Here is a 27,498-nt window from a genome sequence, read left to right as displayed (position 1 = left end):
TTGCTGTCCATGGAGCTTTGCCTCAGTAAGGTTTTGCAGTCAGTGGTTTCCTCCTCCTCTGACCGCAGGCTTTCCTCTGATCTCTGCTGAGACAATCCAGGTGGAGGTGTACTCTTGTTCTTCAGAAGGTGCTTCAATAGTTCATTACCAGCTTCTCCTTTGTTTGGACTCTGCCCAGCAGGGAACGGAGATACGCTCCCTTTGTTACCCTCTTCTTTCACAGTGCTCATTTCTGGGCCAATGGAACCTTCTTTTGGTCCGTGACACTCACTAGCATCAGTCTGCTCCAGCTTTATGTTGCTGAGGATTCTGTCATGTTCCTGAGCCTGCGCCTGGGCCCTCGCTGCTTCTGATGACAGAGCAGGTTGTCCAGATTGCCCACCAGAAAGTTGCCTCTCAAGCTCTGAGTGACTGGGGGTGGAAGATCCCAGTAAAGGGGACCTGGACAAGTCCTGATCTCCAAAGAGATGGGGATTTCTGGTTGGAGTAGAGGAAGTGTCTGAGACACATGGTGTGAGAGGGGCTGTAAGGTCTGAGTGGGGAGTGGAAGGTGTCTTGACTGAATCTGCATCATCATCTTTCTTCTTTTTGCGGTTCCTCTTCTTTTTCCCTTTCTCATCTGGGATGATGTTGGAATAAAGCTGAATCAGAGACTGACCTGAGCCTGGAAAGTTGGACGGTAAAGGTGTTGACGAGTCACCCCCAAATGGTGGACCCTCACCTGGCATTGGAAGCATTCCTGGTCCACTGAACTGACGAGGCCTGGGCTGACCGTGAGGAAAGTTTGGTCCTTGCAGAGCAACATTATCAGGCCCCATCTCTGGTGGCATCAAGCCATTGCCCACCATGGCTCGCCTCTCACCCTGTATAAATGTTCCAGCCGCTGAGCCCATACCAGGCTGCATGCCCTGCTGCTGAGGAAAAATTGGTCCAAGTTGTTGTTGATGTTGCAGAGGAGGCCTTTGTGGCTGCATGAAGTCTTGTGGCAGCTCTGCATTAAAAAATGGCATTTGAGAGAGTGGTGCCATGTTCCCATCTGATCCCATTATCCCTTGCTGCTCCATTTCCATGCGGTGTTTGAGTGCTCTTTGACGTTCAACTTCCTGCATGAGCTGCACCCGCTGTCTCTCCTGCTGCTCCCGGAGCCGTTCCCTCCGCTCGCGCTCCTGGAAGCCTTCACTGAATGGGTTGTTGTCATCAAACTTCACACCACCTGCCTGCATGGGTTTTATGGCACCTGGAGGAGCAGGTGGTGCTTGGGGCTCCAAAGGCATTTGAGAGTGCTGCGGTACATTACCCATTGGCATCTGAAGTGGTTGGGCTGAATTTCCCATAGGTACCTGGGGAGGCATTATATGTGGCATTCCTGGTCCTCCCATGGGCATAGAAGTACCGGGATGCCAGCCAGGTGGTGCGTTGGGCATACGTGGAGGTACATTTGGCTGGCTGGGATGAAGTGGCATCTGCATCATGGGATTTATAGGAGGCTGGACCATTGGTGGGCCACTGGGCACCATGCCAGTGGGGCCTGGCAACGGGTGCATCGCAGGCATCATAGGTGTCATATTGTTTTGCTGCTGTTTTACTCTGTACTCCTCGATCAGTTCAGCATGCTCCTTCTGCTGCTTGCGGATCTGAGACAAAGTAAAAAAAATAAGTTATTTTCTATAAATTCACAAAATAACTTTTAACAAAGTTCAAATTTTAACTCAGCCAAGTGCACTTTTAGAGTCAAAGAGGGCTGCAGTGAAGACATAAGACTGTACGTTTTGATGAAGAAAAAGCAAATGCCTGTGGTTTGTGTCCTATACCCATAGAGAGTTTGAGTAAACGCAACTAATATTTCACTCTAATTATGCCTGCTAAAATATAATATACAGTTAGAGATTATACCTTGCAATAGAAAACATCATATTTTTCAAAAATTAAGTGAAGGTAGTGAACATCAAAAAAAAAAAAAAAGGCAACAACTGTGTTTCTCTTAGATCACACATGTGTGGGTGTTTCTCTTTCAGAACATTGAACACTTCAAGTTTTTCCAACCTTATTCAGTTAGATCTTATTAAAGCATTACCCTGTGTTTTGCTCTAATATTTGGACAAACAGTTTGGATGCAGGAAATACTTTTAGTATTCAAACTCCAGTCACAGGATCAAAGAAAGGACAGTGCTCATGCCAGTCTCTGTGAGAAGTGGGGGTTTGAGAGAATTCAGTACTAGAGCTTGACAGGCCAAGCATTTACCTGCTCCAGTTGTTTTTGCACTACACCCTGCTGCTCTGTGACATGTTTGAGCTGCTCAGCATCCTCCTCAGGGAACTCTCTCCCTGCCTTCTTAGCTGTTCTCTGCTTGGCAGACAGGGCTTTCTTCGACTTCCTGTGAGCGCCGATCTTCTCTTCCAGAAACTTCTGCTGCATTTGAAGTAGTTGCTGAGTCTCCTGGAGCCACTCTTCATACTGAGCCCTCTGAGCATTGTCTGAAAGAAGGTGGTAAAAAAAGCTCTTTTCTTAGCAATCTTGAAAACATAAAAAACAAACATCTTAATATTTCTAGCCTGAAAAGACTATAAAACCCAAAACAGTGAGGCAGCAGGGATTCTGGAAAACTTACTGACAAATCCAGGTCCGAAATTTGGAGGACTTGGTCTTGTTACTTGTGTCAATTTTCCATCCTGAGATAAAAAATATATATATTAAAAAGAAGGTTATAACAGATAAGAGCATTATAAAGTTTAGCCCCACCCCAACCCCTCAAAACCAAGAAAAAAACCCATTCATGTTACCTGTCCAACAACTTGTGGAGGAAGTGGTGCACTTTCAGGACAAGGTGGTGCTGGAACAGGTGGAAATCTGTGACACACAGAAGTCATTCCAATCAATTATGTATACTCCCCATATAACCATCTTATTTTCTACTCACTATAGAAAATGCATTCTTGTGGAATTCTTACCTGTTCATGACCATGGGAGGCATTCCCATGTTGTTCTGAACCATGACTTTGTTGATGCCTTTAAGAGCAACCATTTTGGCTTTCATGATGGGGTCAGTGATGGCATCAAAATCTGCAGATTAAAATAATGACTGTCAGAAATAAACACTGCAAAAAACATGAAGAAAAAAACAACAAAAAAACAAATAAAATAATGATTAAAAAAAAAAGAAAAAAAAATAGCACTTAACTTAAAGTGACACCTATAAGCGGTGCTATAAATTCACTTACCAATGTTGGGGAAGAAGTCGCTGCTTGAGCGCTGTCGTATCATTGCTTGCATCTGCCTCTGCTGCTGTTGCTCCTGCCTCTCCTGGTCCAGGAGGTCCTGCAATAGGAGTGGTTGCTCCTCAAGCAGAAGTGGCCGATGTTGTTGGGAATTCTGGCCCATTGCCTGGTTTAACACTGCCTGCTGGGCCTGGGTGAGACCGCTCTGGTCCACTCCAGATGTTAGTCCAACCTGATGGTCTGGCCCAAAGCCACTCAGAGGAACCTCTCCTGCAGTGACTGTGTCAGGTATTGTTTGACTCATTGTAAGTCCAGAGGTATGTTGAGCATCAGCGACTTGGTTCTGCTGGGCTATGAGGTTACCTCCTTGATTGACAGACTCAACAATTGGGTTTAATGATTGCTCTTCAGGCTGCTGCTTAATGAGTAAACTAGACAGGACTGGGGTGGAGTCAGAGAGCACTCCTTTCTTATCGGAGATTAAGGTATTTCCAGCAGTTTGCTGGTCTACTACATCAGGTGGTTGTTGACAATCTTTGACCTCTGCTTTAATTTCCTGCCCAGGAGCCAGAGCAGCTGAGTCCTTATTTAAAGGGACCTCCAGCTTGACTTCAACTGCAGACTGCTCACCCATAGTCTCTGACTTTGCCAGTACAGATGCTGAACTGGAAGAAGCCTCAGTTACGGTGCTTGCGCTTTTGTTGATATCTGTGGCATCAGTATTGTCATCCATAGGATCACTGAGATCCAGCTCCTCACTAAACATGTCTTTCTTGATATCATCTAGATCAGGGTCTGTGTAAGCAATGATGTCAAATTTCCCAGATGTCAGGAAGTCATCAAGGTGTAGGTCATTGGTCTCTAAATCAAGGTCTTTGCCATCTTCAGGATCCAGATTTAAGTTTTCCAAGTCAGCATCTACTAGATCTTTTACCTCCACGTCCTCTAGATCTTTGACTGCAGATTCTTCTGTATCCAGTTTCTCCTCCGAGACAGTCTCACTCTGTCCAGCAGGGGGTGCAGACAGGATCATGGAAGCTGACATATTTGGAGTCTCATTTGAGGCAGGCTGGCTCATGGACCTCATCAGAGGAGACTGTTTGAGTGTGCTTCCTGGAATCTGGGTTTGCTGATGAAGATTGTCCATACTGGCAGAGAGGTGTAAATGGCCAATTTGGTTAGCCATAGGGTCCATCATTCTGGGCCCCTGATTTAGGGGGAACCTAGAATCGGGTGCTCCTGGAAAACCTGCAGGCCTTTGGTTCTGGAAGTTGGGATCCAAATTGCTTCCTTGCATGTTGGCAGGAGGGAATGGCATGCGTGGCCTGTTTTCTGCTGCTCTGTGCCGCAGTTCAATAAAAGGCTGGCCCATTATATTGTGCTGCTGCATTGCCATACCACGAGGAGGGAAGTGCTGGGGCATCCCCATAGGGTTTGCTCCCATGTTTTTCGCCATTTCAGCAGACATGGACCGTCTCATTTGAGGAGGGACATCTTGCATTGGGTGTTGCCCCCTTGGAAAGAAGTCTTGAGACCGATGAGGTCCTAGAGCTCCAGGTGGAAAAGCAAACCTGTGGGGGAGGGATAAGAAAAAAAAAACTTATAAAGACATAAAGGGAAGACTTACATTTGGAAACACAAAAAGTAATTAAAAGAATAACAAAACAAACCTTGGTCCCTGATGTCTCAAATCTCCAGGATGTGGGCCGCGGGGCATTTGACCTTCATTAGGAAAGGCTACACGCTGATCCCCTGGAAAATGTCCAGGAAACCTCATCGGCCCTCTAATAGGTCCTTGTCCAGGATAAGGCGGAGGAGGCCGGGTGAATATTTCCCCTGGTTGAGCAGGACCCTCTTGGGGCCATGGCCGTGGCGTTCCTGGGGTTATGTTGCCAGCAGGCTCCTGAGGGCCCCTCTCCTGTCGGGTGGCACTCCTCTGTTGCTGCTGTTTGATGATCAGTTCTCTAATTCGTTGTCGCTGTAAGTTTGAAAGATTTAAGAGTTTTTAAAATCATTTTTAGCTGTTCAAAGAATTGATTTGAACAACATTATTTTATTTTAGTTTTCTGTATGTCCATATTTTGTCTGGAACAGTTGTGTTGAAGATAAAGTTTATAAATAGGCCTCTATTTTCAAGAGGACACTGTAAAGTATAAACAAACACATGCTATGATATGTAAATGATTTCATTTGTATTTTTTTAAAACTGAAAATGTTCAAAGAAATCATTGACCCTGCCCCAATATACTCATGAATTTAAGAGGAGAAGCAACAATGTAGTTATAAAAATAATCTCGTAATTCTTTAAAAATACAGGGAAACATCTCACAGGAAACTTAATCTGTAACATGATTGGTACACAAGAAGAATCCCATAATACTTAGAAGTATAGATGGGGAGGGGTTTAAGAAGAGACTGAAATGTGCATTACACACTTTTTAAAAAAAGATTACATTTTAGTTTCAAAATGTGATACTTTATAGTATTTTTACTTGATTTGGTTTTTAATTTTGTTTTTCTTTTACATTTTACACAGCATCATAAAATGTTTTAAACTACAGGATTGTAGAATAAAATTTGAAGTATCTGTCTGATACTCACACAATTTCTGAATATTGTAAATATAGTGATATGTGTAGTTTTCTTGGTGTTCTTACCAATTTGGTACTGGCTATTAATAATATTATTAGACAGTTAACATTAATATTTAAAACTATAAGATTCAGAATACAACACAAACAGTGTTCACGTACCTGTCTGAGTCTTTCATCGCACTCAGCAAGAGCAACAGTTTGAGCCTCCGATGCTGAAACAGGAATTTGTGGATTGTTGGACAGTTGGACCGGGTCCTGAAGGCCAGCTCCATTGTTACCCACAACTGACTGATCTTTCATTTCCATTTTTTCTGACTGTGGACGAGGGGTCATGGGTGCTTGTTCAAATGGATCATGGACAGGTGTCTGACTCGGTCTTCTTGAGGGTGATTGAGTAAATCCATCATCTGAAACACTGGGGTGTTTTGGTGTTTGTAAGTCTGGGTGAGGGAAGGGCTCTTGAAGTCTACCTTGGGTTGGGGAGAAAGGATCCTGGCTTCCCATTGGTCCTTGTCTTGGCCCTTGCCTGGTAAGCCCATCAGGACCAGGCCTCGGGGTGCCTGGAGGATGGCTGTAAGGATCATTCAGCATTGGTCTTGGGACTCCAGGCTGGGGAAACATGTCGCTACTCCCTGGCCTTGGTGTCCCGGGTGTACTGGTAAATGGCTCCATTGACCCCCTCAGGCTGCCTGGTGACTTAGAAAACCTTTCCCCCACACATGGCCGAGGAGTACCTGGTGGCTGAGCATAAGGGTCCATTGAGTGCGAAGGGGACATCCTCTGACCAGGGTGAGACTGATGAGAAAACTGGTTCATTCCACTAGGACGAGGTGTAGCTGGAGCCTGCGAGTAGGGATCTGAGGATGGGCTGGGGGTGTTTGGTGGTTGACCATAGTTGTCATGGGGACGTGGGGTGCCAGGTGGTCGAGCATAGGGCTCAAAAAACGGTCGAGGTTGAGCACCTGCTTCATTGATGGATCGGTGGTTAGCTCCAGGCTGAGAGAAAGGGTCAGCAGCTTGCTTGCTAGGACCAGAAGGCTGGGCAAAAGGGTCATATGTGAAGTGGTCAGGTCTTGGAGTGGAAGGTGCATGTGCATAAGGATTTCTTGATATTTGAGTAATTGGTCCTGGCTGAGCAAAGGAGTGCCCCTGTGGGTGATGCTGGCCCATCCTGGGAGGACTGGTAAAGTTGTCATTCGCTGACGGTCTTGGGGTGTGTGGAGGCTGTGCATAGGGGTCAGTTTGCGGATTCTGGGAGAATCTGTCAGTAGGATGTGGGCCTGGTCGGTTGAAGTGATCCTGAGCCTGAGGAGGGGGCATAGGTGTTTTAAATAGAGGGACAGAGCCAGACTCATTGCTTCCAGGTATCGGCGTGAGTAAAGGTCTTGAATAAGGGTCAGACAATATCATCCTGTTCTGGGTCATGCGCTGATAGGCATCATTTCTTATCATTGGCCTTGAGTATGGGTCTCTGCCAGGAGAACCCATTGGAGGCCTTCCTTGAGCAGCTTGACTGCCTCTGGGGGGACCCATGGGCTTCAGAAAAGGGTCAACTTCACCAGTGGGTCTTGGGGTGTCAGGAGGTTTGGCGTAAGGATCACTGGTCATTGATGTGGGAGAGCCAAAAGATTCATGAGCAGGAGAGGGCCTCCCTCTGTCCTGCTGCTCCATCAACGAGGTGGGTGATTTACCAGATTCCATGGGCATTCTTCGACACGCATTTGGTCCGAGAGTTGGAGGTCTTGGGGTCCCAACCATCTTGGCATATGGATCCCATGGAGATGATGGTCTGGAACCAGAGGAACCTGGTGAGAAAACCTGTGGAGACTGAGGTTGGGAGGAAGGCCCAGAGGGAGGGGGAGGAGGGGGTCGCAAGAACACATCCTCTGAAGGACCTGAAGTGGGTGTCCCTGATAGCGTCCTGGAAAAGCTCTCTTTTGGGTTGACCTGCTGCATAGGGGACATGCTGCCATTACTGGGCTGGGAGGCTGGGCTTTGGTTACCACTGTTGTTGGCATCTCCCTCTGACTGACTAGTTTGCTGTTGTTGTTGTTGCTGTTGTTGTTGTTGTTGAAGTTGTTCATTCTTTACTTGCTCCAGTTTCTGAGTGGCTTCAATTTTGGCTTGCTGTTTGCTTTTCTGCCTCATTTGCTGTTGGAAGGACAGAGTGAAAAGCTGCATTAGATGACAAAAGGGATGCATAAATTATCAGTCTCATGCCAAAAAAGAGCTGGACCTACTAGCCACCAATGTCATCAGGGTTAATGTGGAGGATAGTGTAGTTCTTTAGGGGGTGTTTTACTAAACCACCACTTCTTAGCTGTCTTAATATAAAGTGGACCTGCCGCTGCATTCGACTGACTGACTTCATTGCATACACTCTTACCTGTCTAAACTTCCACTCTTGTTCATGCTCTGACTCTTTTGGTTTCAAAGGGTCTTTAAACAGGAGATCTGTGTCTAGTGGTATGTTGGGATCAAACACCTCAGGGGGCTGTTGCTGTGGATGGTGCCTCTTCACGGTCTCATTCGACATCTGGACTTTGTTGATGCGCAGGGCTGCTCGGTTATCTCTTGCCTTTTGCTAAACAGCAAATCAATCACAATTGAAAAACAAAACAAAAACAGATTAGAGATTTAATAAATACAAGATTATAGAAAAAAAAATAAAGGTTATCCATGTAGCCCCCAATTCTCTGTAATATCTACTTACACTATTACAAACATTAGTACGCAATACTGAATTATAATTATTTCATAGCAGTAAAAATAATATTTTTATGATATGCAGGCATTTGTTTTGGATGGGATTGCCATGCTTAATCCTTTGGTTGCATAGCCTTTACATATTGTGCATGGAGCATGATGAAGGTCAACTTCTTATTGTTAAATTAGGTATCTCAACAGTTCATAACCAAGATGATGTATCACAATAGCGGTTTTAAAACAAGATTGCAAATAAAAAATACTGGCAGCCGCCTGTGCTACCCTCTCAGCCTCCTAACAGATGCACCTATGGCATAAATGTGAAAAGCCTACATGATTTTCAGAAAAGTTGACCTTTGACCTTGAGGTTGAGGTCACTGAGATTCAAACTCAATTTTTAGTAGATGCATCTATGTATGGTATCAACTTGAAAATCCTGCATTGCATATTCAACACAGTCAACAACATCCCATCAGCCTTTTACAGATAAGGGGTAAGTGTTAAACCCCCCCCCCAAAAAAACAAAAAAAACAAAACCCCAACAACAACCAAAAATCAAAACTAAACTCGCCAAGCAGAGACTGGGTCTTTAAAAGGGGCCTCTACCAGGTAAAATGGCTTCTAGTAAACTTAATTACAGAGGCAATAGGGAGCTTTAATTCTGAGCAAGACTTCCGCTGTTAATTAGTTCATCAGAGAATGGCTGCGTTTCAAACTGGTTTGGCAAAAGGCAACCGGCCAGATACACGAGTGTGCCTTTTGCATACTAGTAAGTCTGTGCAGCTACTTTGGTGTCCTGCATTGTACCGTCTTTGATTTAATTGAAACTAAATGGGATAATTGAATCATTGATCTTACCACATATGGGGCCCTGTCTTGTGAGCTAGCTTTCCTCCAAAGTTTTGCAATTTGCTTCACTCTTGTAGACCAGTCTAGGAAGAATAATGGAGAAAGTTGTCAAGTCAGTAGCTCTCAAAGTGCATACAAGGTATGGTTTGTACTGTATGACATAATGCAGTCAGTATAAAAACAATAACCAGAAATGAGCAGAAATAGCAGGAATGACAATGTAAACTGGACCATAAAAAACACAAACAGGAGAGAAAATGCCTTCAAGCTTTAGAGCTATATACCAACCTGGGTATTCTTCTTTAAGATTGGGGAAATTGATATTAGTATATAGCACAGGAGCAACGGTGGCTAGTTCTCCAAGTGTCTCCTCCTTTTCCCACTTGAGTGTACTCCTTTGGGCATTTGACATGGCTTCAGTGTCCCCCTCGGGCAAAGAACCAGGGGGTGTAGGGCCAGGGCCATGGGTAGGGGTGGGCCATGGACCAACTGCCTCTCTAGGCATCTGATTAAACTTTCTTTCCCTGTAACACAAAGAACAGAGGCTCCAAAGTTATACTTTGCTGATTTTGCTGAGTGAAGAAAAAAAATACATTAACAGTTGAAAGGGAAGCATGACTTTACCTCGGATTGTCAGTGAAAGGCATACGGTTGAGGGGAGAGAAATTTTCTGGGATGCAGGGCCCTGCTCCATGATTTGTAGGGAAGCGTTGGTTTGGTCCCATCATACCATTAATCATTGGCATTCTTGGAAACATGGGATTCCCTGAACACAAGATTTGTGAGGTGAAGTAGATGCAGATTTTAAAAACATTTTGTAATATTTTTATTTGATCAGGGCAAAATGACTAATGATGTACCTGCATTGGGGTGAGGCATGCTAGTGCCAGGTGTGGCAGGGAGGGGCCCTGGACCCTGGGGGTGAGGCACCTGTGGTGGTGGTTGGCTCGTGCTGGGGCTCAGGACTGCTGTGAAGAGATCCTCCACATCCTTTCCTTCCAGCTCTGAAAAAGTTTGACAGCTCAGTGTAAGCGTACATGTGTATGAAATGTAGTAACGTACAATGTCAGAGAACAACCCATTACTGCTTTTAAAGGAACCAGAACATTCATTACACTAATCTTTATAACATTATATTGGTCAAATTGGTTACAACACTTCATCATGAGTTTAGAGGTCAGTTATGCTGGGTGGGAAATAACTGGACCAAACTTAAGTTTTCACAAGAAGAATAAAAATTACAAACCTGGAATTTTGTAAAGTTTGCTGAGAATTGACTCTGAAAAACAAAGAATCAACAAAAACAGATTATTATTCATTTTGAAGTTCCAAAGCAAAGGGCCTTAAAGTTGCAAAACAAATTTCTACTAAAAGCCAGAAGAAGAAGATGGGCCTAATGCACAGAAACTTTCCACAGAACTTTGATCCTCTGTTCTCTGCACTAAAATGTACTAAATGTACACAATGTACTAAAATGCCCGATAAATATTGGATAAATAGTTAGCTGGCGGTTACAACAACGTTTCAGCTGTTTTACTTCACTTTTGTTGGAAACTGTGCGAAATCAAGAACAAAATGCTCCCATTGGAGCGCTTCATTTCAAGTTCACACAGGATGTCTTGTTTTCCTAAATCCCTAACAATGCCTGGACTTCGTCATTGCTGCCTGTATCACAGAATTTCTTGCGTGTTGTTAAATTAAATCACAATGAACTAAAACCAAAAGCAACAACCAACAATGGTTCTTAATCCCTGTGGGAAGTTCCTATGTTAGAACTGTGGCTAAACATGGCGCCTGGTCTCCCACACTGACCATCAGTAACCATTTTGTCCAGCTCTGGGCTGAGAATGCCGTCCAGGGGTTCCTCTGAGAGGGTTCGAGGTGTTCTCCGGCCTGCCTGAGACTGGGGCGCCACTGGGGAACTGTCTGCCAGGGGCCCAATGTCCAGACCAGCTGTGGAAACACACAGTCAATGCAAAAACAAATCATAACACAGACACATGTGCACACATACACAGCAACCAACAAAATACTGAAAAAGAACGAGATCAGAAATATAGAACTGAAGTGAGAACATGTTTATTGTCATAACAGCCTGTGGAACACAACCAAGACCAAAGACTATATGATTACAGCTCCTTGGGGTTCCTGTATTGTTTTAAAGGAATGTTTTAGGATATGTGAAAGTTCAGACAAGTCAGACTAATTCTGATTAAAGGTACACGGAGTCTGAAGGAAAATGCTGTTCTAACCCCTACATTAGCCTTCCATTTAAGACATTTCTTTTTAAAAGAAAGCCATGGAGCTTCTTTTGAAACATTTCTTTCAATTTGAATTACATAAGAATTTATCAAAGCACGACTACCAACATAACACACTCCTCTCCAACTAATGTCTGACACTTTAAATTATTTAAATAATTTCTTCTACACAAAACTAAATACCAATACAAGGATGGTTGCAAACATTGGTTGGCAACAGCAGTACAAAAACGAAATTATATAAGACCTTAGAATATTTCAGACTCTTTTTCTTCTTCCAAAGAATGAAGGACATGAACTGCAGATGCTTTCTGCCATAAAGGCACAGGAATGAGAACTGAGGATTTCACCGTCTTCAGGAATTAGAAGGACATTTGCCAAGGCCTCTTGTTCTAAACTGCTCATTTCTTGAATACTAGGATGTCCTTGCCAATTTGTTTCTCTGCTATCTTGGAGACATTTTCGATTAGGCAGATAAGAACTGGCGTTAGGGTATAGGAGGTTCACAAACAAAGACCCACACACCATAGGCGCTTGAGTGAATACCGTGCACGGTGTTAGGTAAGCACTAAGAAGTTAATGAGTGTTAAAACAATCTGAAATGGTTGAGAAAAGGTTGGTGTGAAGCAGCTTGTATACATGCACACTTAAATAGAGACACAGAGACACTGTAAAAGGGGGAGAATGCACTAAAGCAAGGGATTAGTAGGCCAGAGCACCCTTACCAAAAGGAGGAGGTGAGCTGTCAACCTGGAAGGGGCAAAAATCAAGACCTACAAGAACCCAAAACCAGATCAAATGAGTGGGTGGAAAAAAATTTAAAAAAAATAGTGAAGACAGCATAAGCACAACACACTTTAGATGATGCAAACAAAAAAGAAAACAAAAAAGGTGAACAAACAAAAAAATATTGTGATATTAAAAAATTATTAACGTAGTGAAAGCAAAATATTGTTTCTATTTGGGGAAATTTCTAATTGAGGAGTGAAACTATTTTATATACGCACAGCTAGGTGACTATTAATAAAATCTTGCCACTGTGACTGCCTGTGAGATACATAACGCACCAGAGTCATTGCTTGGCTTTCCGAGCATTCCCAAGATGTCTGCATCAGTGTTCAGAACATCAGATAGATCAACTAATGGTTCCTCAGACGTCTCTGTAGATGCGGGGGAAAAAAGGAACAAAAGAACAAAAAAAGGAAGAAAACCAAACTGTCACAAATCATAATTGATGATGATGATGAACGGACATGAATGAGAGTTGGAACCATCTGTTTGGATGCCTCATGTAGAATTTGCTGTTAAAAAAATAAATAAAACCCCAAATGTACCATATCAGATGTATCTTTCCGAAGAATGTATACTAAAGAATAAGTTTAATTATATGAACTGTAAGGTTTTCTGTTTCATGGATTTCGTCAGTGAAGGCCTTGACTGATGTGAGTCATTCGACTTCTAGCTTTTTGTCTCATAATATAGTCTCTTCTAATAATTTTCTATTTTCTTGCTTAAAAAGTTGAAGTAAAAGTGTAATAAATAAATAAATCACCATTTTTTAAAGTCAGTTGTCAAGGTTCCAGTGTTTTATTTTACTGAACTGTTAAAACTGCTGAGTTTCTTTCTTTTAAATGAGACACACCAGATTCTGAAAGGCAAAAAAAAATCTGCAACCCTCTCAGGAATCCAGTATTCATTACTGTCACTTCCCAAGTCATCACGATGCCTTTAAACACAATGACAGCCTATTAAGCAAACTAACCCTAGTTTATGACAAATTTGTCAAATCAAACAGTAATTTTGTAATAAAAATCAAATATTTCTCTCTAAGAGCCAGGTAATTACTAATTAGACGCGTGTTTTGTTTGATTCGTGCCAACATAAGAAGCTACCAAATGTCCAGATATGTGGACAGAGTGTATCAAGTTTGGGTATTTAAACAGGCTGGAACAAGACTGAAAATTGAATCAGCAATCATACCACATCCCTGTTCACCTGTCAGTGAAATGGTGGGATTGATTGATTTCAAACACAATCTAAGTCTACTTCTGCTACAGTCATCAGTCTTGGACACATCTATTTGACTGGAGTGCAGGCAGCGGCTAATAATGTAAAGCTGTGGCGCAAGTTACAAACTATCTGCACTGCGCTTTAAATAATAAATTAAACTACTGTTAGAATACTGGCAAGCTTCTAATCTTTAATTTTATGTCAGTTTATTTGCTAAAAACCTTTTCTATTTGGACTCAGTCCTGACAACACATTGCTATTATTCAGGATATTACACTTCTGTTTCTGGCTGTGCCATTCTTGAGGTCAGTATAAAGGGCATTTACGATTTTTTTGAAAAATTTAGAGAAAGATCAAGAGAGCAAGACACACACAGTGAGTGTAGCAAGACAGAGCGAGCTTGCAAAGAGAACAGAAACTGAAAGTTTGCTGTATTTACTTCACTTTTGGAATTTAAGTATTCTTTAATTAGTTTAGCTTTAGTTGGAGCAGCAGTCGAGGGTCTGAATGCTAATTATCAGAGATTAACCTCCAGCATTTTGGTCATGTATGAATGGGGAATATGCAATTTGAACATGTGTTCAGTAAACATGTTTCAAACCCATTCAGTTCTGCATGAAGCAGTTAATACTCTCATTGGGGCCAAGTAAGGACAAGGGAGATAAAATTCATTAAAACTTCATGCAACATGGACTATATGCTGTTTTACCCTTTGCCAAACACCTGCATTGTTTCTTTAAAGGCACTGGCCAAGTTCAGAGCATGCTCTGTCTTTGGTCATATCAAATATTTAGTGCAGTACGATGCTTTGAATCAGTGAATATTACATCTCTCGCTGTGGAGAACCAAAGTAATGTATATACATACGTGCTGCTGCTGGTCTGGGGGGAATGGATGTTGTTGATGCGCTAAGCAGAGGGTCTGATGAGGGATCCAGAAAACTGCTAGTGGGATGCTTCCTCTCCACTTGGCTTTGTCCGTCTTCTAGTAATCCTGATTCGACCCCCTGTTGCCTGCTCTGCTTGCTTTTGTCTAGAAGGTCCTTTCCAAAGAAAGCCTCCTGAACATGAAAACACAGGACACCAGCCAGTGTCACCTAATTTTTCTTGACATCATTCTTAGAAAACCATCCGCATCCATTTAAACCCCATCTGAACTTAAGTGAAACAGAAAAGCTTTGAAACTAACAGCGAGGTTACTGTTGGCCTCACCTTATCGGGCCAACCTCCCCCAACCACTTACACCCATAAGTCATCTGCTGTCCTGCTGCACTGAGAAACTAAAAGCCCAACCTGGTGCTGTCTTAATAACTAATGAAATAAGCTTCACTGTGTTAGACCTTTAGGTTAGACTCAATATCCCCTGTCACCCCTGTACCATGGTGGGATAAAGAGCAGCACTGACAGCTGCCGGTGGCTTAATGCATCACATATCCATGTTTTAGCCAACACAAGGTGACAGACAGATACTAACTGGGGACACAGAGCCTTGGAGTTACATCCATATTAAGCTTTTGTGTATCAATTCACAACTAAGATAGGAGCCGTTTAAAGGGTATGATCAAAAACATCTATCCTCTAATATGAGTATCTTTAGGCTTTTCCCCTTTAAATAAAAATAATAAAAAAGGCTCACAGAAGGAGCACTAAGCACAATCCGGTTGTTCAGTCTGACGTCACTAGCCGTGTCTGGGCCTAAACTCCGCTGCAGGTCCATATATCAAACGATCACTATGACATTACTGAGAGTTGAAAAACTGTCTAAAGTCTTTCATCTTTAATAAAATGATCAGCGTTCTGCTCTACCAGGTGTAACAATTGAGTTTAACATCCAGGCATCCATAAAAACGGAATTTATGACATTTAACGGAGTTAGAAGTTAGCAGGAAGTTAGCTCGCTAGCTTCTATCTAAATACAATATAGCATGTCCTGACTGCGGGGTTTTGGAAACAAATTAAAACCTACAGCTCTGTTATCACTTCCAGCATAAATGAAGACAGGAAACTAAACAGCAGTGACGTTTGTAGGGTTACTGAAGTTGGGCTAGCTGGTATATAATGATGTGCTACGTGACCGCTAGCGACACAGCTATGTTAGCATAATATAAACAAGCTAACTTTTTTTCCACTGATAAAAGTTAACGTGAGTGTTCTCGGTGGTCAGGAACAAATGTAATCGCATGGCAGGATGCTGTAAAAGGACCAAACTTCAGCCAGGAGAACAACTGAGATAATCCATCCACAATACGAGGTTAGTCATTCATATACTGCTGCATGGGCTGGGCTGTAGTTACATCCTAAGGTTTTAAAAGCTGAGCTTAAATAAATGATTAGCGGTAATAAAAGCCGAGGGAGGACAACAGTGATCACTGACTGTTTTAGGAGCTTTTTGAGATTAAATAGAAGAAAATACATAACATTAAACATGTTAACAACACAAAAGCCATATTAAACGCAGACTACTTTAGGCCCGGAAGTAGGATTCGTCACGTCATCACTTAACAATCGGATAGTTCTGCAACTGGTTTCAAGGCATTGTACTTGGATGCACTTGAAATTCCAACCTTCCCAAGGGTGAGATAAAACACATTTAACAGCCATTTCATGATGTGATCAGACAATCTGCACAGGAGAGGAACGTTTGCACAATAATAAACAATATATATATATTTATTTATTTTTTAACTTAATATCCATTTCCAAAATTAAAAAAAGAACAAAAAATAGAAAATCTATAAAATAAATTCCTCCATGATAGATATACTCCACAAGGTTAGCGTGATATAGAAATGTAACAATATATTCAAATTCTGTATATACAAGCAAACAGTGATGGACGCTATCATGGACGGCAGACCTGCAAGTAGGTTGGAAATGCCTCCTCCAGTTTTGTCTTCTTCTTTCGATATCGTTTCTTTATTTTTTCTGGAACTTCTGGTCCGGGGGGCGTCTCATCAACAGGAGTATCCGGCAGTGCCTCTGGCCAGCCTGTAATAAACAGAAAAAGTATAGCCACTCTCTTCTAGTTCTACAGTTATCTCTTATTTTGAAAGACAGATTCACATACAATTCTGGTGCACAAACCTTCATCTTTTCCAATAAGATTCTCCGATACAGAGCCAGAAGAATCCTTTCTGCAGAGGGATCGTTTAGCCTTGCCCGGACCTTGGCCTGGACGGCTTCTTTGACGGACCATGAACCCACCGATACCTTTTAAGAAGTTATAAGAAATATATTTATAATACATATAAACATTTTATTTGCAGTTATAAAGGTTACTCAATTTTCAATATTTTAAATATAGACTGTCCATTGTATTCAGCTTTCGGCAGAGAGGCCGTGAGATGGCAGTGCTTCGCTACAGCGTCGGCCATGTACTGCACCATTTTACGCTTCAGAGGAGCTGTCTCCTTCAATCAGGTGCCCTACCCGGCCGGTACGGTTTCCTCTTCCTCTTCTTGCCGCCGTCAGCCCCCTTGGAGTCATCTTCTGCTGGCTCTCGCTCCAGGCTTGAGTCAGACTTTGCCTCACAATCTAGGAGCTCCGCCTCTGTGAGAGAGAGACAGAGCACCCAGTGATGGTGAGTGACAGCCTTGCAGCAGAAAACATCCCAGCCAGGCCCCTCAGAACAATGCCAGGGTCAATTCTTTGTGAACTCTACTTAGTGGCAGAATATTAGCCAGATTGAAATTAAGTTCACCAGTCCCATTAATCAGGATGGCAATTTCCAGTGAGGCCCCACCATCTCTTTTTGTAATCTCATTCCTAAAACATTTTATTAACTCTGAGTAAGAGGGAGAATTTCAATACATGTAAGTAAATATCACGCAAATTCTTTTACTATTAACTCAGGGGAAAGCTATGCTTTTTGGCTAAATTTTAGTTTGGTGTCCAGTCACACCCTGCTTTGAATATCCCATCTGCAATTATTCATCTTTTATCCATCTATAGTTCCCTATACCTTTAGTCATTAATCACATCTAGCTAGTTCTCGGCTCATGTTATAGCAGCCTTCACATCAAAATACAATATGTGATGTTGCTAGGCAACATGGCATGCAGCGATTGCAATTTTACACTGGGGTTAAAATGATATCTTTGGCTTTTCTAGGCATTACTGCTAATATATTTTTTCTTTTATCCTACACAACCAAAAATATACAAAACACCAGCCGGCTGCTACATATTTACATATGTAAGTACATATGTAAGTAGATAAATGCAGAAAATGTGATAAGAGGGTTAAAACCTTGGATAATCATCTGAAAATAAAGACGCTCCTGTGAAGACATGTACCTCTGTTGTCCTCCATGTCTTCATCACGAGAGAGCTCTGAGAGGGGGTCGACTGGAGCCTGAAGCACTGCCACGCTGTTCTGGTTAATGATCTTCAACTTAAGTTTTGGTTTGGGCTTCCTACGCCGTGACGCTGTAGCAGATAAGCTCTGGAGTTGGCAAAGTCCTGACTCTGTCAAACAAACACCATCCTGGGTGTAGGTCCTTGACAGATCTGAAACGACCAAAAAATGTTTGTGAGTAGTCAATAAACTGAGGTTGTGCAAGGAAACAAACAAACAAACAAAAAAAACAAGTTGATCGTTTGTTTTCTGTTGTTCTTTTGTGACCTTACCAATTTCTTTAGCCTTTGTGACAATCTGTGTTACTGGTAGTGGCTCAGTGGTGTCTCTGATCTTGGTCACAACTGTAGGAACACAACATAGCCGCCATTAAAACAAACAAATGTCACAATTAGGGTGTGTTGATTTTCTCTTTTTGTTGAAACAACAAAATATGTTTAGCAAAGTTATGGTGCTCCCACCTTTAGTGGTCTTGAAAGTTCGGCACATTGTACAGTCAAAGCTGCTGTCTGCAGCTTTTTCTATGTCTTCCTCTGAGTGGAGACTTTGACATGACGCATGAAACCATCTGCGTACACAAAAAAAACGTCTTGATAAGAACCAGTTATTTTTGGAAAATTGGTTGAGAATGATCCTCTAGAGCTGATAGGTTCGTAGAAAAACTACACACCTGTCACACTGGCGGCACTGCACGATGATTGTGCCTTCGCTGTAGTCCACCAAGCAAATTGGGCATGTTGAAAGGCTGGCACAGGGAGCACACAGGGTATAATTATTCTGCCACTCACACCTTAGGCCTGGGGTGGTGGCACCGCACTGCGTACAGGACACACACCTGCAGGAGACAGGAAGGACGGAGGTCATTTAACCCAGGTTACTTGAAAAAGGATAACACAGTTTTATCTGTGCTGCAAAATCCCTTCTCCTCCCTACATTGTCTTCATGATGCTAATGTGAAAATATTTTCTTTGTTTCCATCCCAGTCCATAAACACTTGTTGTTTCTTTGTGTATCTGATAACGTACACCATTTTTAAACAGACATAAGCAAGTAAGCATTACAAGGCAAAAAGGAAAGGGTAAAACATGGTAAACTGCCTGCGCTGCTTGTAACAATAAACATGTTCAGTCATTTTCAGTAATTACCACATTAAAGTTTAGTTTTAATTTAAATTACTGCCTGTCTGAAGAAAATTTTGCTGTAATGATCATAAAGCTACTCACCACTTGCACTTCCAGCTGTCCTTGGGAACATTTTGCAGTGGAGGGTCCAGGCAGTATGTGTGGTAGCTAATGTCACAGTCGTCACATAGCAGCAAGCGGCCAGGATCTGTGGCCTGACCACAGGCCTCACATACGGTACACTCCAGACAGCGCCAGCCTTTGCTTAGCACCACCTTGGTGATCTACAGGGAAATGACAAGGGGACAGTTTCATGTAGTTCAGTTTTCCAAATGCCATTTCTAATGTACAAACTCAATAGCGACATACTATACCTTAATGCCGACACAGAATGGATGGTAGCACTGGCCACACTGAGCACAGGCCAGAAGACGGCCCTCTGCACCAAGACCAAAACTCCCACACACCACGCACATGTCCTGAAAAGGAAGAAAGACACTGAGTTTCCCAACTTCCCAAAGCAAGGGTTAGAAAAACCCCTAACACACTACCACTTAAAACAAAACAAATGAAATCAAATAAAATCCGCAGCTGCTTAATTTCATTTTTTGCAGAATAGGAATTCCTGCCTATTGTCAAACTTTTTGTCAAGTTTGCTTGTCACATACAAAGGTATTTATATTTAAAAAACAAACAAACAAAAAAAAAAAACGCTTTTGTAAGAGACTGGCATGTTGATGTGCTGGTCCTTAGCAGAGCTACATGTTGTAGCTGTCTACTGTCACCAGGGGGCACCGTCAAAATATGTGGAACAACCCATAATTTGGGCTGTTCTTGTTATTGTTTGTGCAGTTGTCATTCCTTTAGCTTAGCTACTGCAGTGCAGAACAAAGATGTGACAATATACACATACAATAACATACTTTTCTAAAGTGAAATGAAACTCAATTTAAAAAAAGAAAGAAAACTGCCTACTGCAGCCATTTTGGGGTGGGGTGGTTCAGAAGGTAGAAAAAGTCATCTGCTAATTGGAAGGTGGGCGGGTTGATCCCTGGCTGCTCCAGTCTGCATGTCAAATATCCTTGGGCAAGATACTGGACCCCAAGTTGCTCTGCGATGTGTTCACTGGGCTATGAATGAGTGTGAATGTTAGCTAGAATGCACTTAAATCTAGAAAAAAAGTGCTTGTGTGAATGGGTGAATGAGAAATGTTGTATAAAGTGCTTTGAGTGTAAAGTAGAAAAGCGCTATATAAATACCAGGCCATTTACCATTTTCTAAGCTTGTCCTTCACACTTTATCATATTTATTTTTCCATTTTTTTTCCACACCTCTCTCTTTTGTCAGAGGACTGCAAGCACGAATGACAGTACTGATTGCATTAAGCGTAAATAGCTGCGCTGATAAGCAGCGGTCTTCTTAAAATTCTCTAAAAATTAATGTACTATAATACAAACCCTAGTTTCTGCTTACTTTAAAGTCTTGATTAATATTTTGCAGAGACTGTCAGCAATCACTCATATTTTACAGAGAAAAACATCAGCACACAGATATGATTTGGGGTAGAGAAAGTAAGAAATAATCAAATTTCAGTGTGATCCTGTGTTATATAATTGACTGTGTTTCCTGCAGGCAGTATCTCCGCAGGAATTAATGATCTCCAGTGGGAGAAATCTTTTTAAGCACAGACTGAATTGCAACCCATGGATTTTTGCATGTTGAAGGTCTGAAATTCAAAATGAACCATGTCTGAACACTTATGTGTAAACATAAAGAAAAAACACACCTGTTTTAGCGTAAAACTATCATTGCTGGAAAATATGACCACTGTGTTATGCATTGCATTCTCCTCTTCCTCCTTGATTGGGTATGGGTTTTCTATTGTGGTGACCTGCATATAAGGAGAAAAAACCCACAAAATAAACAAAGTGTGACAAACAAAGATAACGCTGCTTGGAATATTTCATTAGCTGAAGGGAAAACTAACACCAATTTTAATGTAGTGCAATATCTCAAACGGAAACAGCACATACCCCAGGGTTGATGCTGGGACTCACTCCATTTTTCCCTCTGGCCCTGCCACGTCCTGCTCTACCTGACAGACCAGCCCCTCTTGGCCGCCTCCTCCCGGGAAAGCCTGAGCCTCGCCCCTGTAGATAAAGAGACCAAAAATATAAGCTCTGATAATGACTACATCACATTTTACAAACTAAAGCAGGCAGACAAAAGCGCCAAAGTTGGTTTTATGCTTGCATACGCAATTGATCAGTAGCCAGAGATTTAAAGGTTTCTTTTACCCTCGGATATATTATTTGAATCTTCTTTTTTTTTACTGCCCAGAGAGGTAATGATTTTCTTTGTTTATATGGATGCAAGCTGCTACTGAAAGTACAGCCCGCACGATGAGTAATTTACCTATTGCAGTCTGTTAGTAATACTTGGCTTTAATGTGTTTTTTAAAAGAACTGTCAGCTTGTTTTAAGGGTCAAAACTACATTTCAAAAATATGTAACATTTGATCATCACGTAAGTGTTTGATATGATGGAAAAAAAATCAACCTGGTTCTTGACATTCTGATAATTCATGGAAATGACTGTTATTTCAGAGGTACACTTCCAGACAACCAGCATGGGAGAAAGTGAAAGAGGCCTCTGAACTGCTGTTACAGCAATACAGAGTTCCACTCTGCCTTTTGCACCTTTCTGACAGCAGGTCTCTAGCTAATCACGAATGACTGACTTATGTTTAACTGAACTTCTCAGTCCCTGCCCTTAAAATCCCACAGTTGGCCCTGATCCCGAACTCAGGTCCTGCCTATTCAATATTCCTCCTAATAGGCGCACTGTATGATGGTATTTAACCTGAGTTACACCCCCTACCAAAGAGTACAAATTAACCCTTACCCAGTATTGCTAAGAGTAATGGATGTCACCATGGCAACAAACTAGCTTAGACTTCTCACAGAGTCAAAATCTGAGAGGAAAAATGTACTTTAATAAATACAGCTACTTGAATGGGTTTAAGTACAACACAGAGAACACATTAGTGCATTGCGGACAAAGAGGAAATGGAACACTCAATGCAAGGATCAGCCAATTATCTGAGCTAATGTTCAGCTTTTCGTTCCTCCTCTCTCCCAGATTGTCTATATAGTTTTTTTTTTTTTTTTTTTTACCATTTTATTTTATTATCTTGATCTAAAAATGTGTTACTTTGGCGCTCATGTAACTTTGATGTATCTGTAGTGACCGCTTTGTGGTCTCAATGCCCTGCCCACAGCTCCCCGTTTGGTTAAATGTAACACTTACAGCTACTGTGCAACAAGGCAGGTGCAATGCACCTGGATTCTCATGAGACCATGATCACAATCACAAATAAATCCATCTTGACTAGCTTTTAGCTTTGTGACTGTAGCTGAAGTTTTTTTCCACCAAGTCTTTACCGTTCAAACTGTTGCCCTTTCTCTCTTTGTATAATCTGTGAACCTCCGTACTGATATAATTAAAATGGCGATAAAAACTGACACAATTGTACACTTGTGCCTGTAACCCAGCCATGGTGGCAGCAACAGAATGCTTTAGGTTACAAAAATCGAGAGGTGCACAACCAGCCAAAGTGACACCAAAATGGCCGCAAGCGCCAGCGGATGTGACGTCAAGGGAGCAAGCGGTGAGCATAAAAGTGCCATTAGGCATAACATAAGAGACTTGTTTTTATTGATAGCCTGCGAGGTTTTCTTTGGTATTCTTTACAAAGATGGCAGCAATTGTCTAATGAAAGTCTAACCACCTAGCCAATAAATGCACATGTACCCTCAGTGCAATTGGTAGCTCTTATTCTGCTCTCTAGCATTGGTGAGCTCAGCATAGCAGCACCCTTTAGCTTACACCGGATTGCCAAGACAGGACCTTCACTATTAGCTGTAGCAGCTTCCTTGGGAAGGAGCTACAATACAAGGTCCTCCACAATAGTAGCTTGGTCATTGAGCCAGTGGAAATTGGTTAACAGAAACTAAACATCAACATGAGAGCGAGAGGTTTGTTTACAAGAAAGTAAGACAGCCGATGGCTCTGGAGGATGGAAAAAAACACCTAAATGAACTGGCGAATAAATGTAAAATACTTTACTGACCCAACTGGGTAAAATCTCTACGTGGGAGCTATTGAAACTCCTCACTGCAGCTGGTTTTTCCTCTTCGCCAAGCACTGTGCCCTACAGTATGTTGCCCTGATGGTTTGAAGTTAGCTTTTGGATTGATGTTGATAAACAGATGGGTTCATCAAGTATTTTTTAGAGGAAAAAAACAAAAACAAACACTTGCTAGATTGCTCTGTGTAAGGTCTGAAATTAACACCAAGAACCAAATGTAGGTAGATTTTCCAAAAACGGTAAAATAATAACTCCAGTCACATAATTAAAAAAACTAAAACAAAAAGAACATGCTAAATGTGTCAAACCTTGCTATGTTATAGGGCCCAATGCCCTATAACATTTTTTTTTAAACTGTTTTGAGGTTTCCCCCTCTCTCTCACACACACACACACTTTCCACACCTGTATTCTGCAAAGGTCCACTCCTACTGCATTTCTGATTCTGACATTTATGTCTAACCCTAACCATCAAACTATAATTATCTCTGGGGCATAAGTGGAGCCCTGTTAAATACCGCATATTGCTACAAAGACTGTACTCCCATGATCTATTAATTACAACAAGAATGTCCAGTTTTCCAGTTACATCAAACATGTGTCATTAATAGCTTTAGTGGTACAATACATTGAAAATAACAAAAAATACAACCTATTTGTATTACAATAGCATAAATAAGAGGATTTAACAGTTATGCATTGTTGTTATTACTCTAAACTGTTTTAGCCACTGTCTTTATTCTGCAAATGCATGTCCATTTCAAATGTTGTTTGTCTTCAGCTTTGAATCCATCTGCATTTGTTTTTTTGTTTTTTCCTCCTTCACTCAGGATTATGCCGCTGCTGGCAAACAACAAGCCTCGAGTAATGCATTACCTTCACTTTCACCTGCTTAACGGCTTTTTGCTGTGTTGCGAGCAGTGTTGGGACTAACGCGTTATTAAGTAACGCGTTACAGTAACTACGTTATTATTGTGGTAACGAGCACGGTAACTAGTTATTATGCCAAAATCAGGAACGCGTTACTCGTTACTGGGATTTAGATAGGCTCGTTATTTGTTACTTCGTGTGGTGGTTATCGCGGAGCTTCCACAGATTCAGTAACATTAGCAAGTGGTGGAGGCCAGCGGGTGGATGAGAGAAAGGGGACGCAGGAGGAGGAGAGACCCGAAGCGGCCGCCCGTCCGAGTGTCAGGTGAACTGAACTTCAGGTAAGACGTTATGACCTGCAGTCTATCTGGGTCAGATATAAACCAAGTTTAGTTGGAGTTTATTTTCGTTGTGCTGACTTGTGTACTGCGTGCTAGCTAGCATGACGGGGTTTCTATACAGCTGCTATGATGTTAATGATGTTGAACTTTATTTTGTTCATACGGTTAATTATTAGAGTTGCCAACCGTTCCCTAAAAAACGGAATCGTCTCGTATTCAGAGAAATTATTACGCGTTTCGTATTTAGGTGAAAAGGAACAGTTTGTCCCGGACTTCAGCTACACTGAAAAAGACACAAAGCTGGAGTTATTCTGTGTCTTTGCTGCACAGCTGCCTCTTCTTCTCTCATTCTCTCCCCTCCCTCTCCTGTTGCTACTTTAATCATGAAACTGATCAATGATCAGCTGATCGGCTTTTCCCTCTTGCTTATTTATCGTCCACTTTGCGCCAGAAAGAGGAAACCACCGGATGTCACGTTAAACAACAGCAGCACGTTTGATCAGCTGTTGTTAGAATTTATTTAATGTTAATTTCTAGTATCAGCTGATGTTTGCTGGAGCCACAGCTGTAAAGCTGCTGGTCATGATATCGGTTTGTATATCTGGTGAGTGGGAAACCAGATGAAACCAGGAGATGTCCTTACTGAATCATCAGAGCTGAACAGGTGATGGAGAAACAGGTTTACCTTTTAGGTGACATGAATGAGTTGAAGGGAAGTTATGAACTGTTTCTGAGAGATAAATAACACCAGGATCCTTTTCTATGTAGCTGACAGCTGGTAACTGTGCAGGGGCGGATCTAGCAAAGTGTTGCTAGGGGGCCAGGTAGGGCATTAACAGGGAGAGGGGGGCACAAAGAAATACTTTCTTATCCTCATTTCAAATGTCTAGCTTTTAATAAATAATTATCTGAGTCTTACAACAAACGATTGATAGATTGATACTTATATACCATCAAGACAGTGTACATCACTGTCACAACAGTGTTTGTTTTCATTCAAAGGCTTTATGATTTTTTCTATAATGGCGGGCCGGTCTCTAGTCAAAATGCCCGGGCTGATTTTTTGTCCCAGTCCAGCCCTGTATGCAGCTCATCTGCAGTCTGGTGTTACCTACATCTTCCTATTCGGAAGGCAGAATTTCTGAGTTCTGAGTACAATCAAAAGCACCACGACTGCAGTTTTTGTGTTGGATGTAAAAAGCGCACATGACGCTGTGACGTGGGCTAGAATCATGGCGGCGGTCAACGACGGTCCAGGCGTGGGATTTCTCTCGTGGAAATATGCACATTATTTTTTCCTTTGGTAGGTGGCACAGTGCACTTGTGGCAAGTAAGCAAGCTAGAAGACTGGCACTCTTGCTGGGTATCCAGTTAGCAACACATTAACAAGAGAAGTCTGAGTAAAACCAAAGTTACTTTCCCTAGTAACTAGTTACTTTGAAAGTAACGAGTAACTTGAAGTAACTGAGTTACTTTTGATGGAAGTAACTAGTAATGTAACTAAGTTACTAATTTAAAGTAACTTACCCAACACTGGTTGCGAGTATCTACCTGAACAAGGTTCAGAACACAGAAAGCAAACTATAGAAGAAATACAGAAGCAATGTAACCAGAGAAAACAAACCAGTAGACACAGCTCCTTTTGTGACCTTAAATTCTTGCGGTGCACCTCTAGTTGGCCTTTTCTGTATTCTCATCGTAAAATTTATTTTCTGTTCTTAAATTCACTGCAGCAATTGAGCCCTTCCAAAATTAACCAGCAAAACAGCATTATAGTCTGCTAACAGTACCCAGCATTTAGAAAATGTTGAGTTATTTGTGTTACATTTTAAGTTTTACAGCGCTTCTCGCAGTATCAAAAAACATCATTGGGGATACAGTGCTGAGAGCTACAGTACTGTGCAAAAGTCTTCAGCCACCCCCGTTTCTTTACATTTAACAAGGAAAATGGCCATGACAGAGTCTGCATGTTTTTTAGATGGCTATGGACACTTACTGGTAAAACAGTGAGCGTCCATAGCCATCTAAAAAATGACTCTCGTGACCTCCTCCAATCATACTGACAATGATCTGAACCAAAAATTTAAAAATTCGGTTTTAATCACCCCATCAGACCTATTGCAGCTTTACAGACTACACTTACAGACTGTTACAGGACTTTCAGTTCAGTTCTTATGTAACATGGACTATCTCCACCTCTTCTCCCAGTTTCCCTTCCTTATGAATGGTTTGACAACCATCCTTCGACTGAGATCATTTCTGATGAGACTTGAGTGAACAATATATCGATCAACTGAAGGGCGAGATGCATCTCTTCAGGTACTGTGCCAGGTCTTTGCTGATTCCCCCCCATGTCTTAAGGACATGGCTTTCACATACTGTTCATGTACTGTAGAAACTTCCTTAGCCTTGTCACTTTTCTTTTGTTCGCCACAAACCAGTTTCCTCAAATGTGTTTTTAAGGGCACACTGCATACAATGCAAGATATGCCAGGATTTTAGCTAAAAGCTCTTTGTGAATCATTTTGTTGGTGCATAAATATGCCTAAAAAACTGTCATCTTTGACAAATACAATTTAGGACACAAGATACAATTTAAATGTATTCTTAGCTAAATTACCTGCTGTGGACAAACAACACTGGTTCATCCCGTGAACCAGTCCCTTTTTTAAAAACCTGAATGATCAGGTCAGTGTTAAGTGGCTTAATAAACAAAAACATATGGAAATGGTCAGGTACAAGCACTAGACTGAAAATAAGTGAAAAAACAGCCAATGTCCAAAGAAAACTTTAAAAGAAGATCACAAAGGCTGATGAAAAATTGTTCATGATCACTTAAAAAAAACAATAAAGTCTGGCAAAATATAAAGAAATGAAGAGGCTGCTCGAGATTTTTGAACTGCACATCATGAATTTCAGCTTGGCACCAGAATAGCGGCATGTTAAAAAATAATTACATAAATAAATAAAAATAAAATCCTTTTTAGCACTATACCATACCCTTGATTACGCAATTCCAATCTGTA

General features: G+C 41.7%; 1 protein-coding gene across 8 annotated transcripts in view; it reads right to left on the bottom strand.

Annotated features, from left to right (window-relative positions):
• Positions 1-27,498, bottom strand: part of kmt2cb (lysine (K)-specific methyltransferase 2Cb) — an 85,064-nt gene that overhangs the window by 13,594 nt on the left and 43,972 nt on the right. For 4 of the 8 annotated variants that reach the window (XM_084913352.1, XM_084913353.1, XM_084913358.1 and 1 more), the window contains 29 exons: positions 21,146-21,262; positions 20,899-21,003; positions 19,487-19,591; positions 19,215-19,396; positions 18,662-18,826; positions 18,453-18,559; positions 18,264-18,335; positions 17,931-18,143; positions 17,065-17,184; positions 16,720-16,845; positions 16,493-16,623; positions 14,504-14,696; positions 12,694-12,786; positions 12,352-12,399; positions 11,178-11,318; positions 10,612-10,644; positions 10,226-10,369; positions 9,990-10,131; positions 9,654-9,889; positions 9,375-9,448; positions 8,197-8,394; positions 5,970-7,961; positions 4,887-5,194; positions 3,220-4,787; positions 2,950-3,061; positions 2,782-2,848; positions 2,610-2,670; positions 2,243-2,475; positions 1-1,634 (listed from right to left, as the gene is read on the bottom strand). The exon at positions 1-1,634 is cut by the window's left edge and continues 4 nt beyond it. In XM_084913352.1, coding sequence (XP_084769478.1) covers positions 1-1,634; positions 2,243-2,475; positions 2,610-2,670; positions 2,782-2,848; positions 2,950-3,061; positions 3,220-4,787; positions 4,887-5,194; positions 5,970-7,961; positions 8,197-8,394; positions 9,375-9,448; positions 9,654-9,889; positions 9,990-10,131; positions 10,226-10,369; positions 10,612-10,644; positions 11,178-11,318; positions 12,352-12,399; positions 12,694-12,786; positions 14,504-14,696; positions 16,493-16,623; positions 16,720-16,845; positions 17,065-17,184; positions 17,931-18,143; positions 18,264-18,335; positions 18,453-18,559; positions 18,662-18,826; positions 19,215-19,396; positions 19,487-19,591; positions 20,899-21,003; positions 21,146-21,262 — 8,720 coding nt within the window. The remainder of the gene's footprint in view (positions 1,635-2,242; positions 2,476-2,609; positions 2,671-2,781; positions 2,849-2,949; positions 3,062-3,219; positions 4,788-4,886; positions 5,195-5,969; positions 7,962-8,196; positions 8,395-9,374; positions 9,449-9,653; positions 9,890-9,989; positions 10,132-10,225; positions 10,370-10,611; positions 10,645-11,177; positions 11,319-12,351; positions 12,400-12,693; positions 12,787-14,503; positions 14,697-16,492; positions 16,624-16,719; positions 16,846-17,064; positions 17,185-17,930; positions 18,144-18,263; positions 18,336-18,452; positions 18,560-18,661; positions 18,827-19,214; positions 19,397-19,486; positions 19,592-20,898; positions 21,004-21,145; positions 21,263-27,498) is intronic. The other 4 variants (XM_084913357.1, XM_084913354.1, XM_084913355.1 and 1 more) reach the window with 4 other exon arrangements.

This window comes from Perissodus microlepis, chromosome 18 (assembly GCF_051167445.1).
Source record: "Perissodus microlepis isolate ML-2025 ecotype Zambia chromosome 18, ASM5116744v1, whole genome shotgun sequence".
Taxonomy (NCBI): domain Eukaryota; kingdom Metazoa; phylum Chordata; class Actinopteri; order Cichliformes; family Cichlidae; genus Perissodus; species Perissodus microlepis.
Note: the sequence above shows the minus strand (reverse complement) of the source record. Positions and strands in the feature narration are given on the sequence as shown.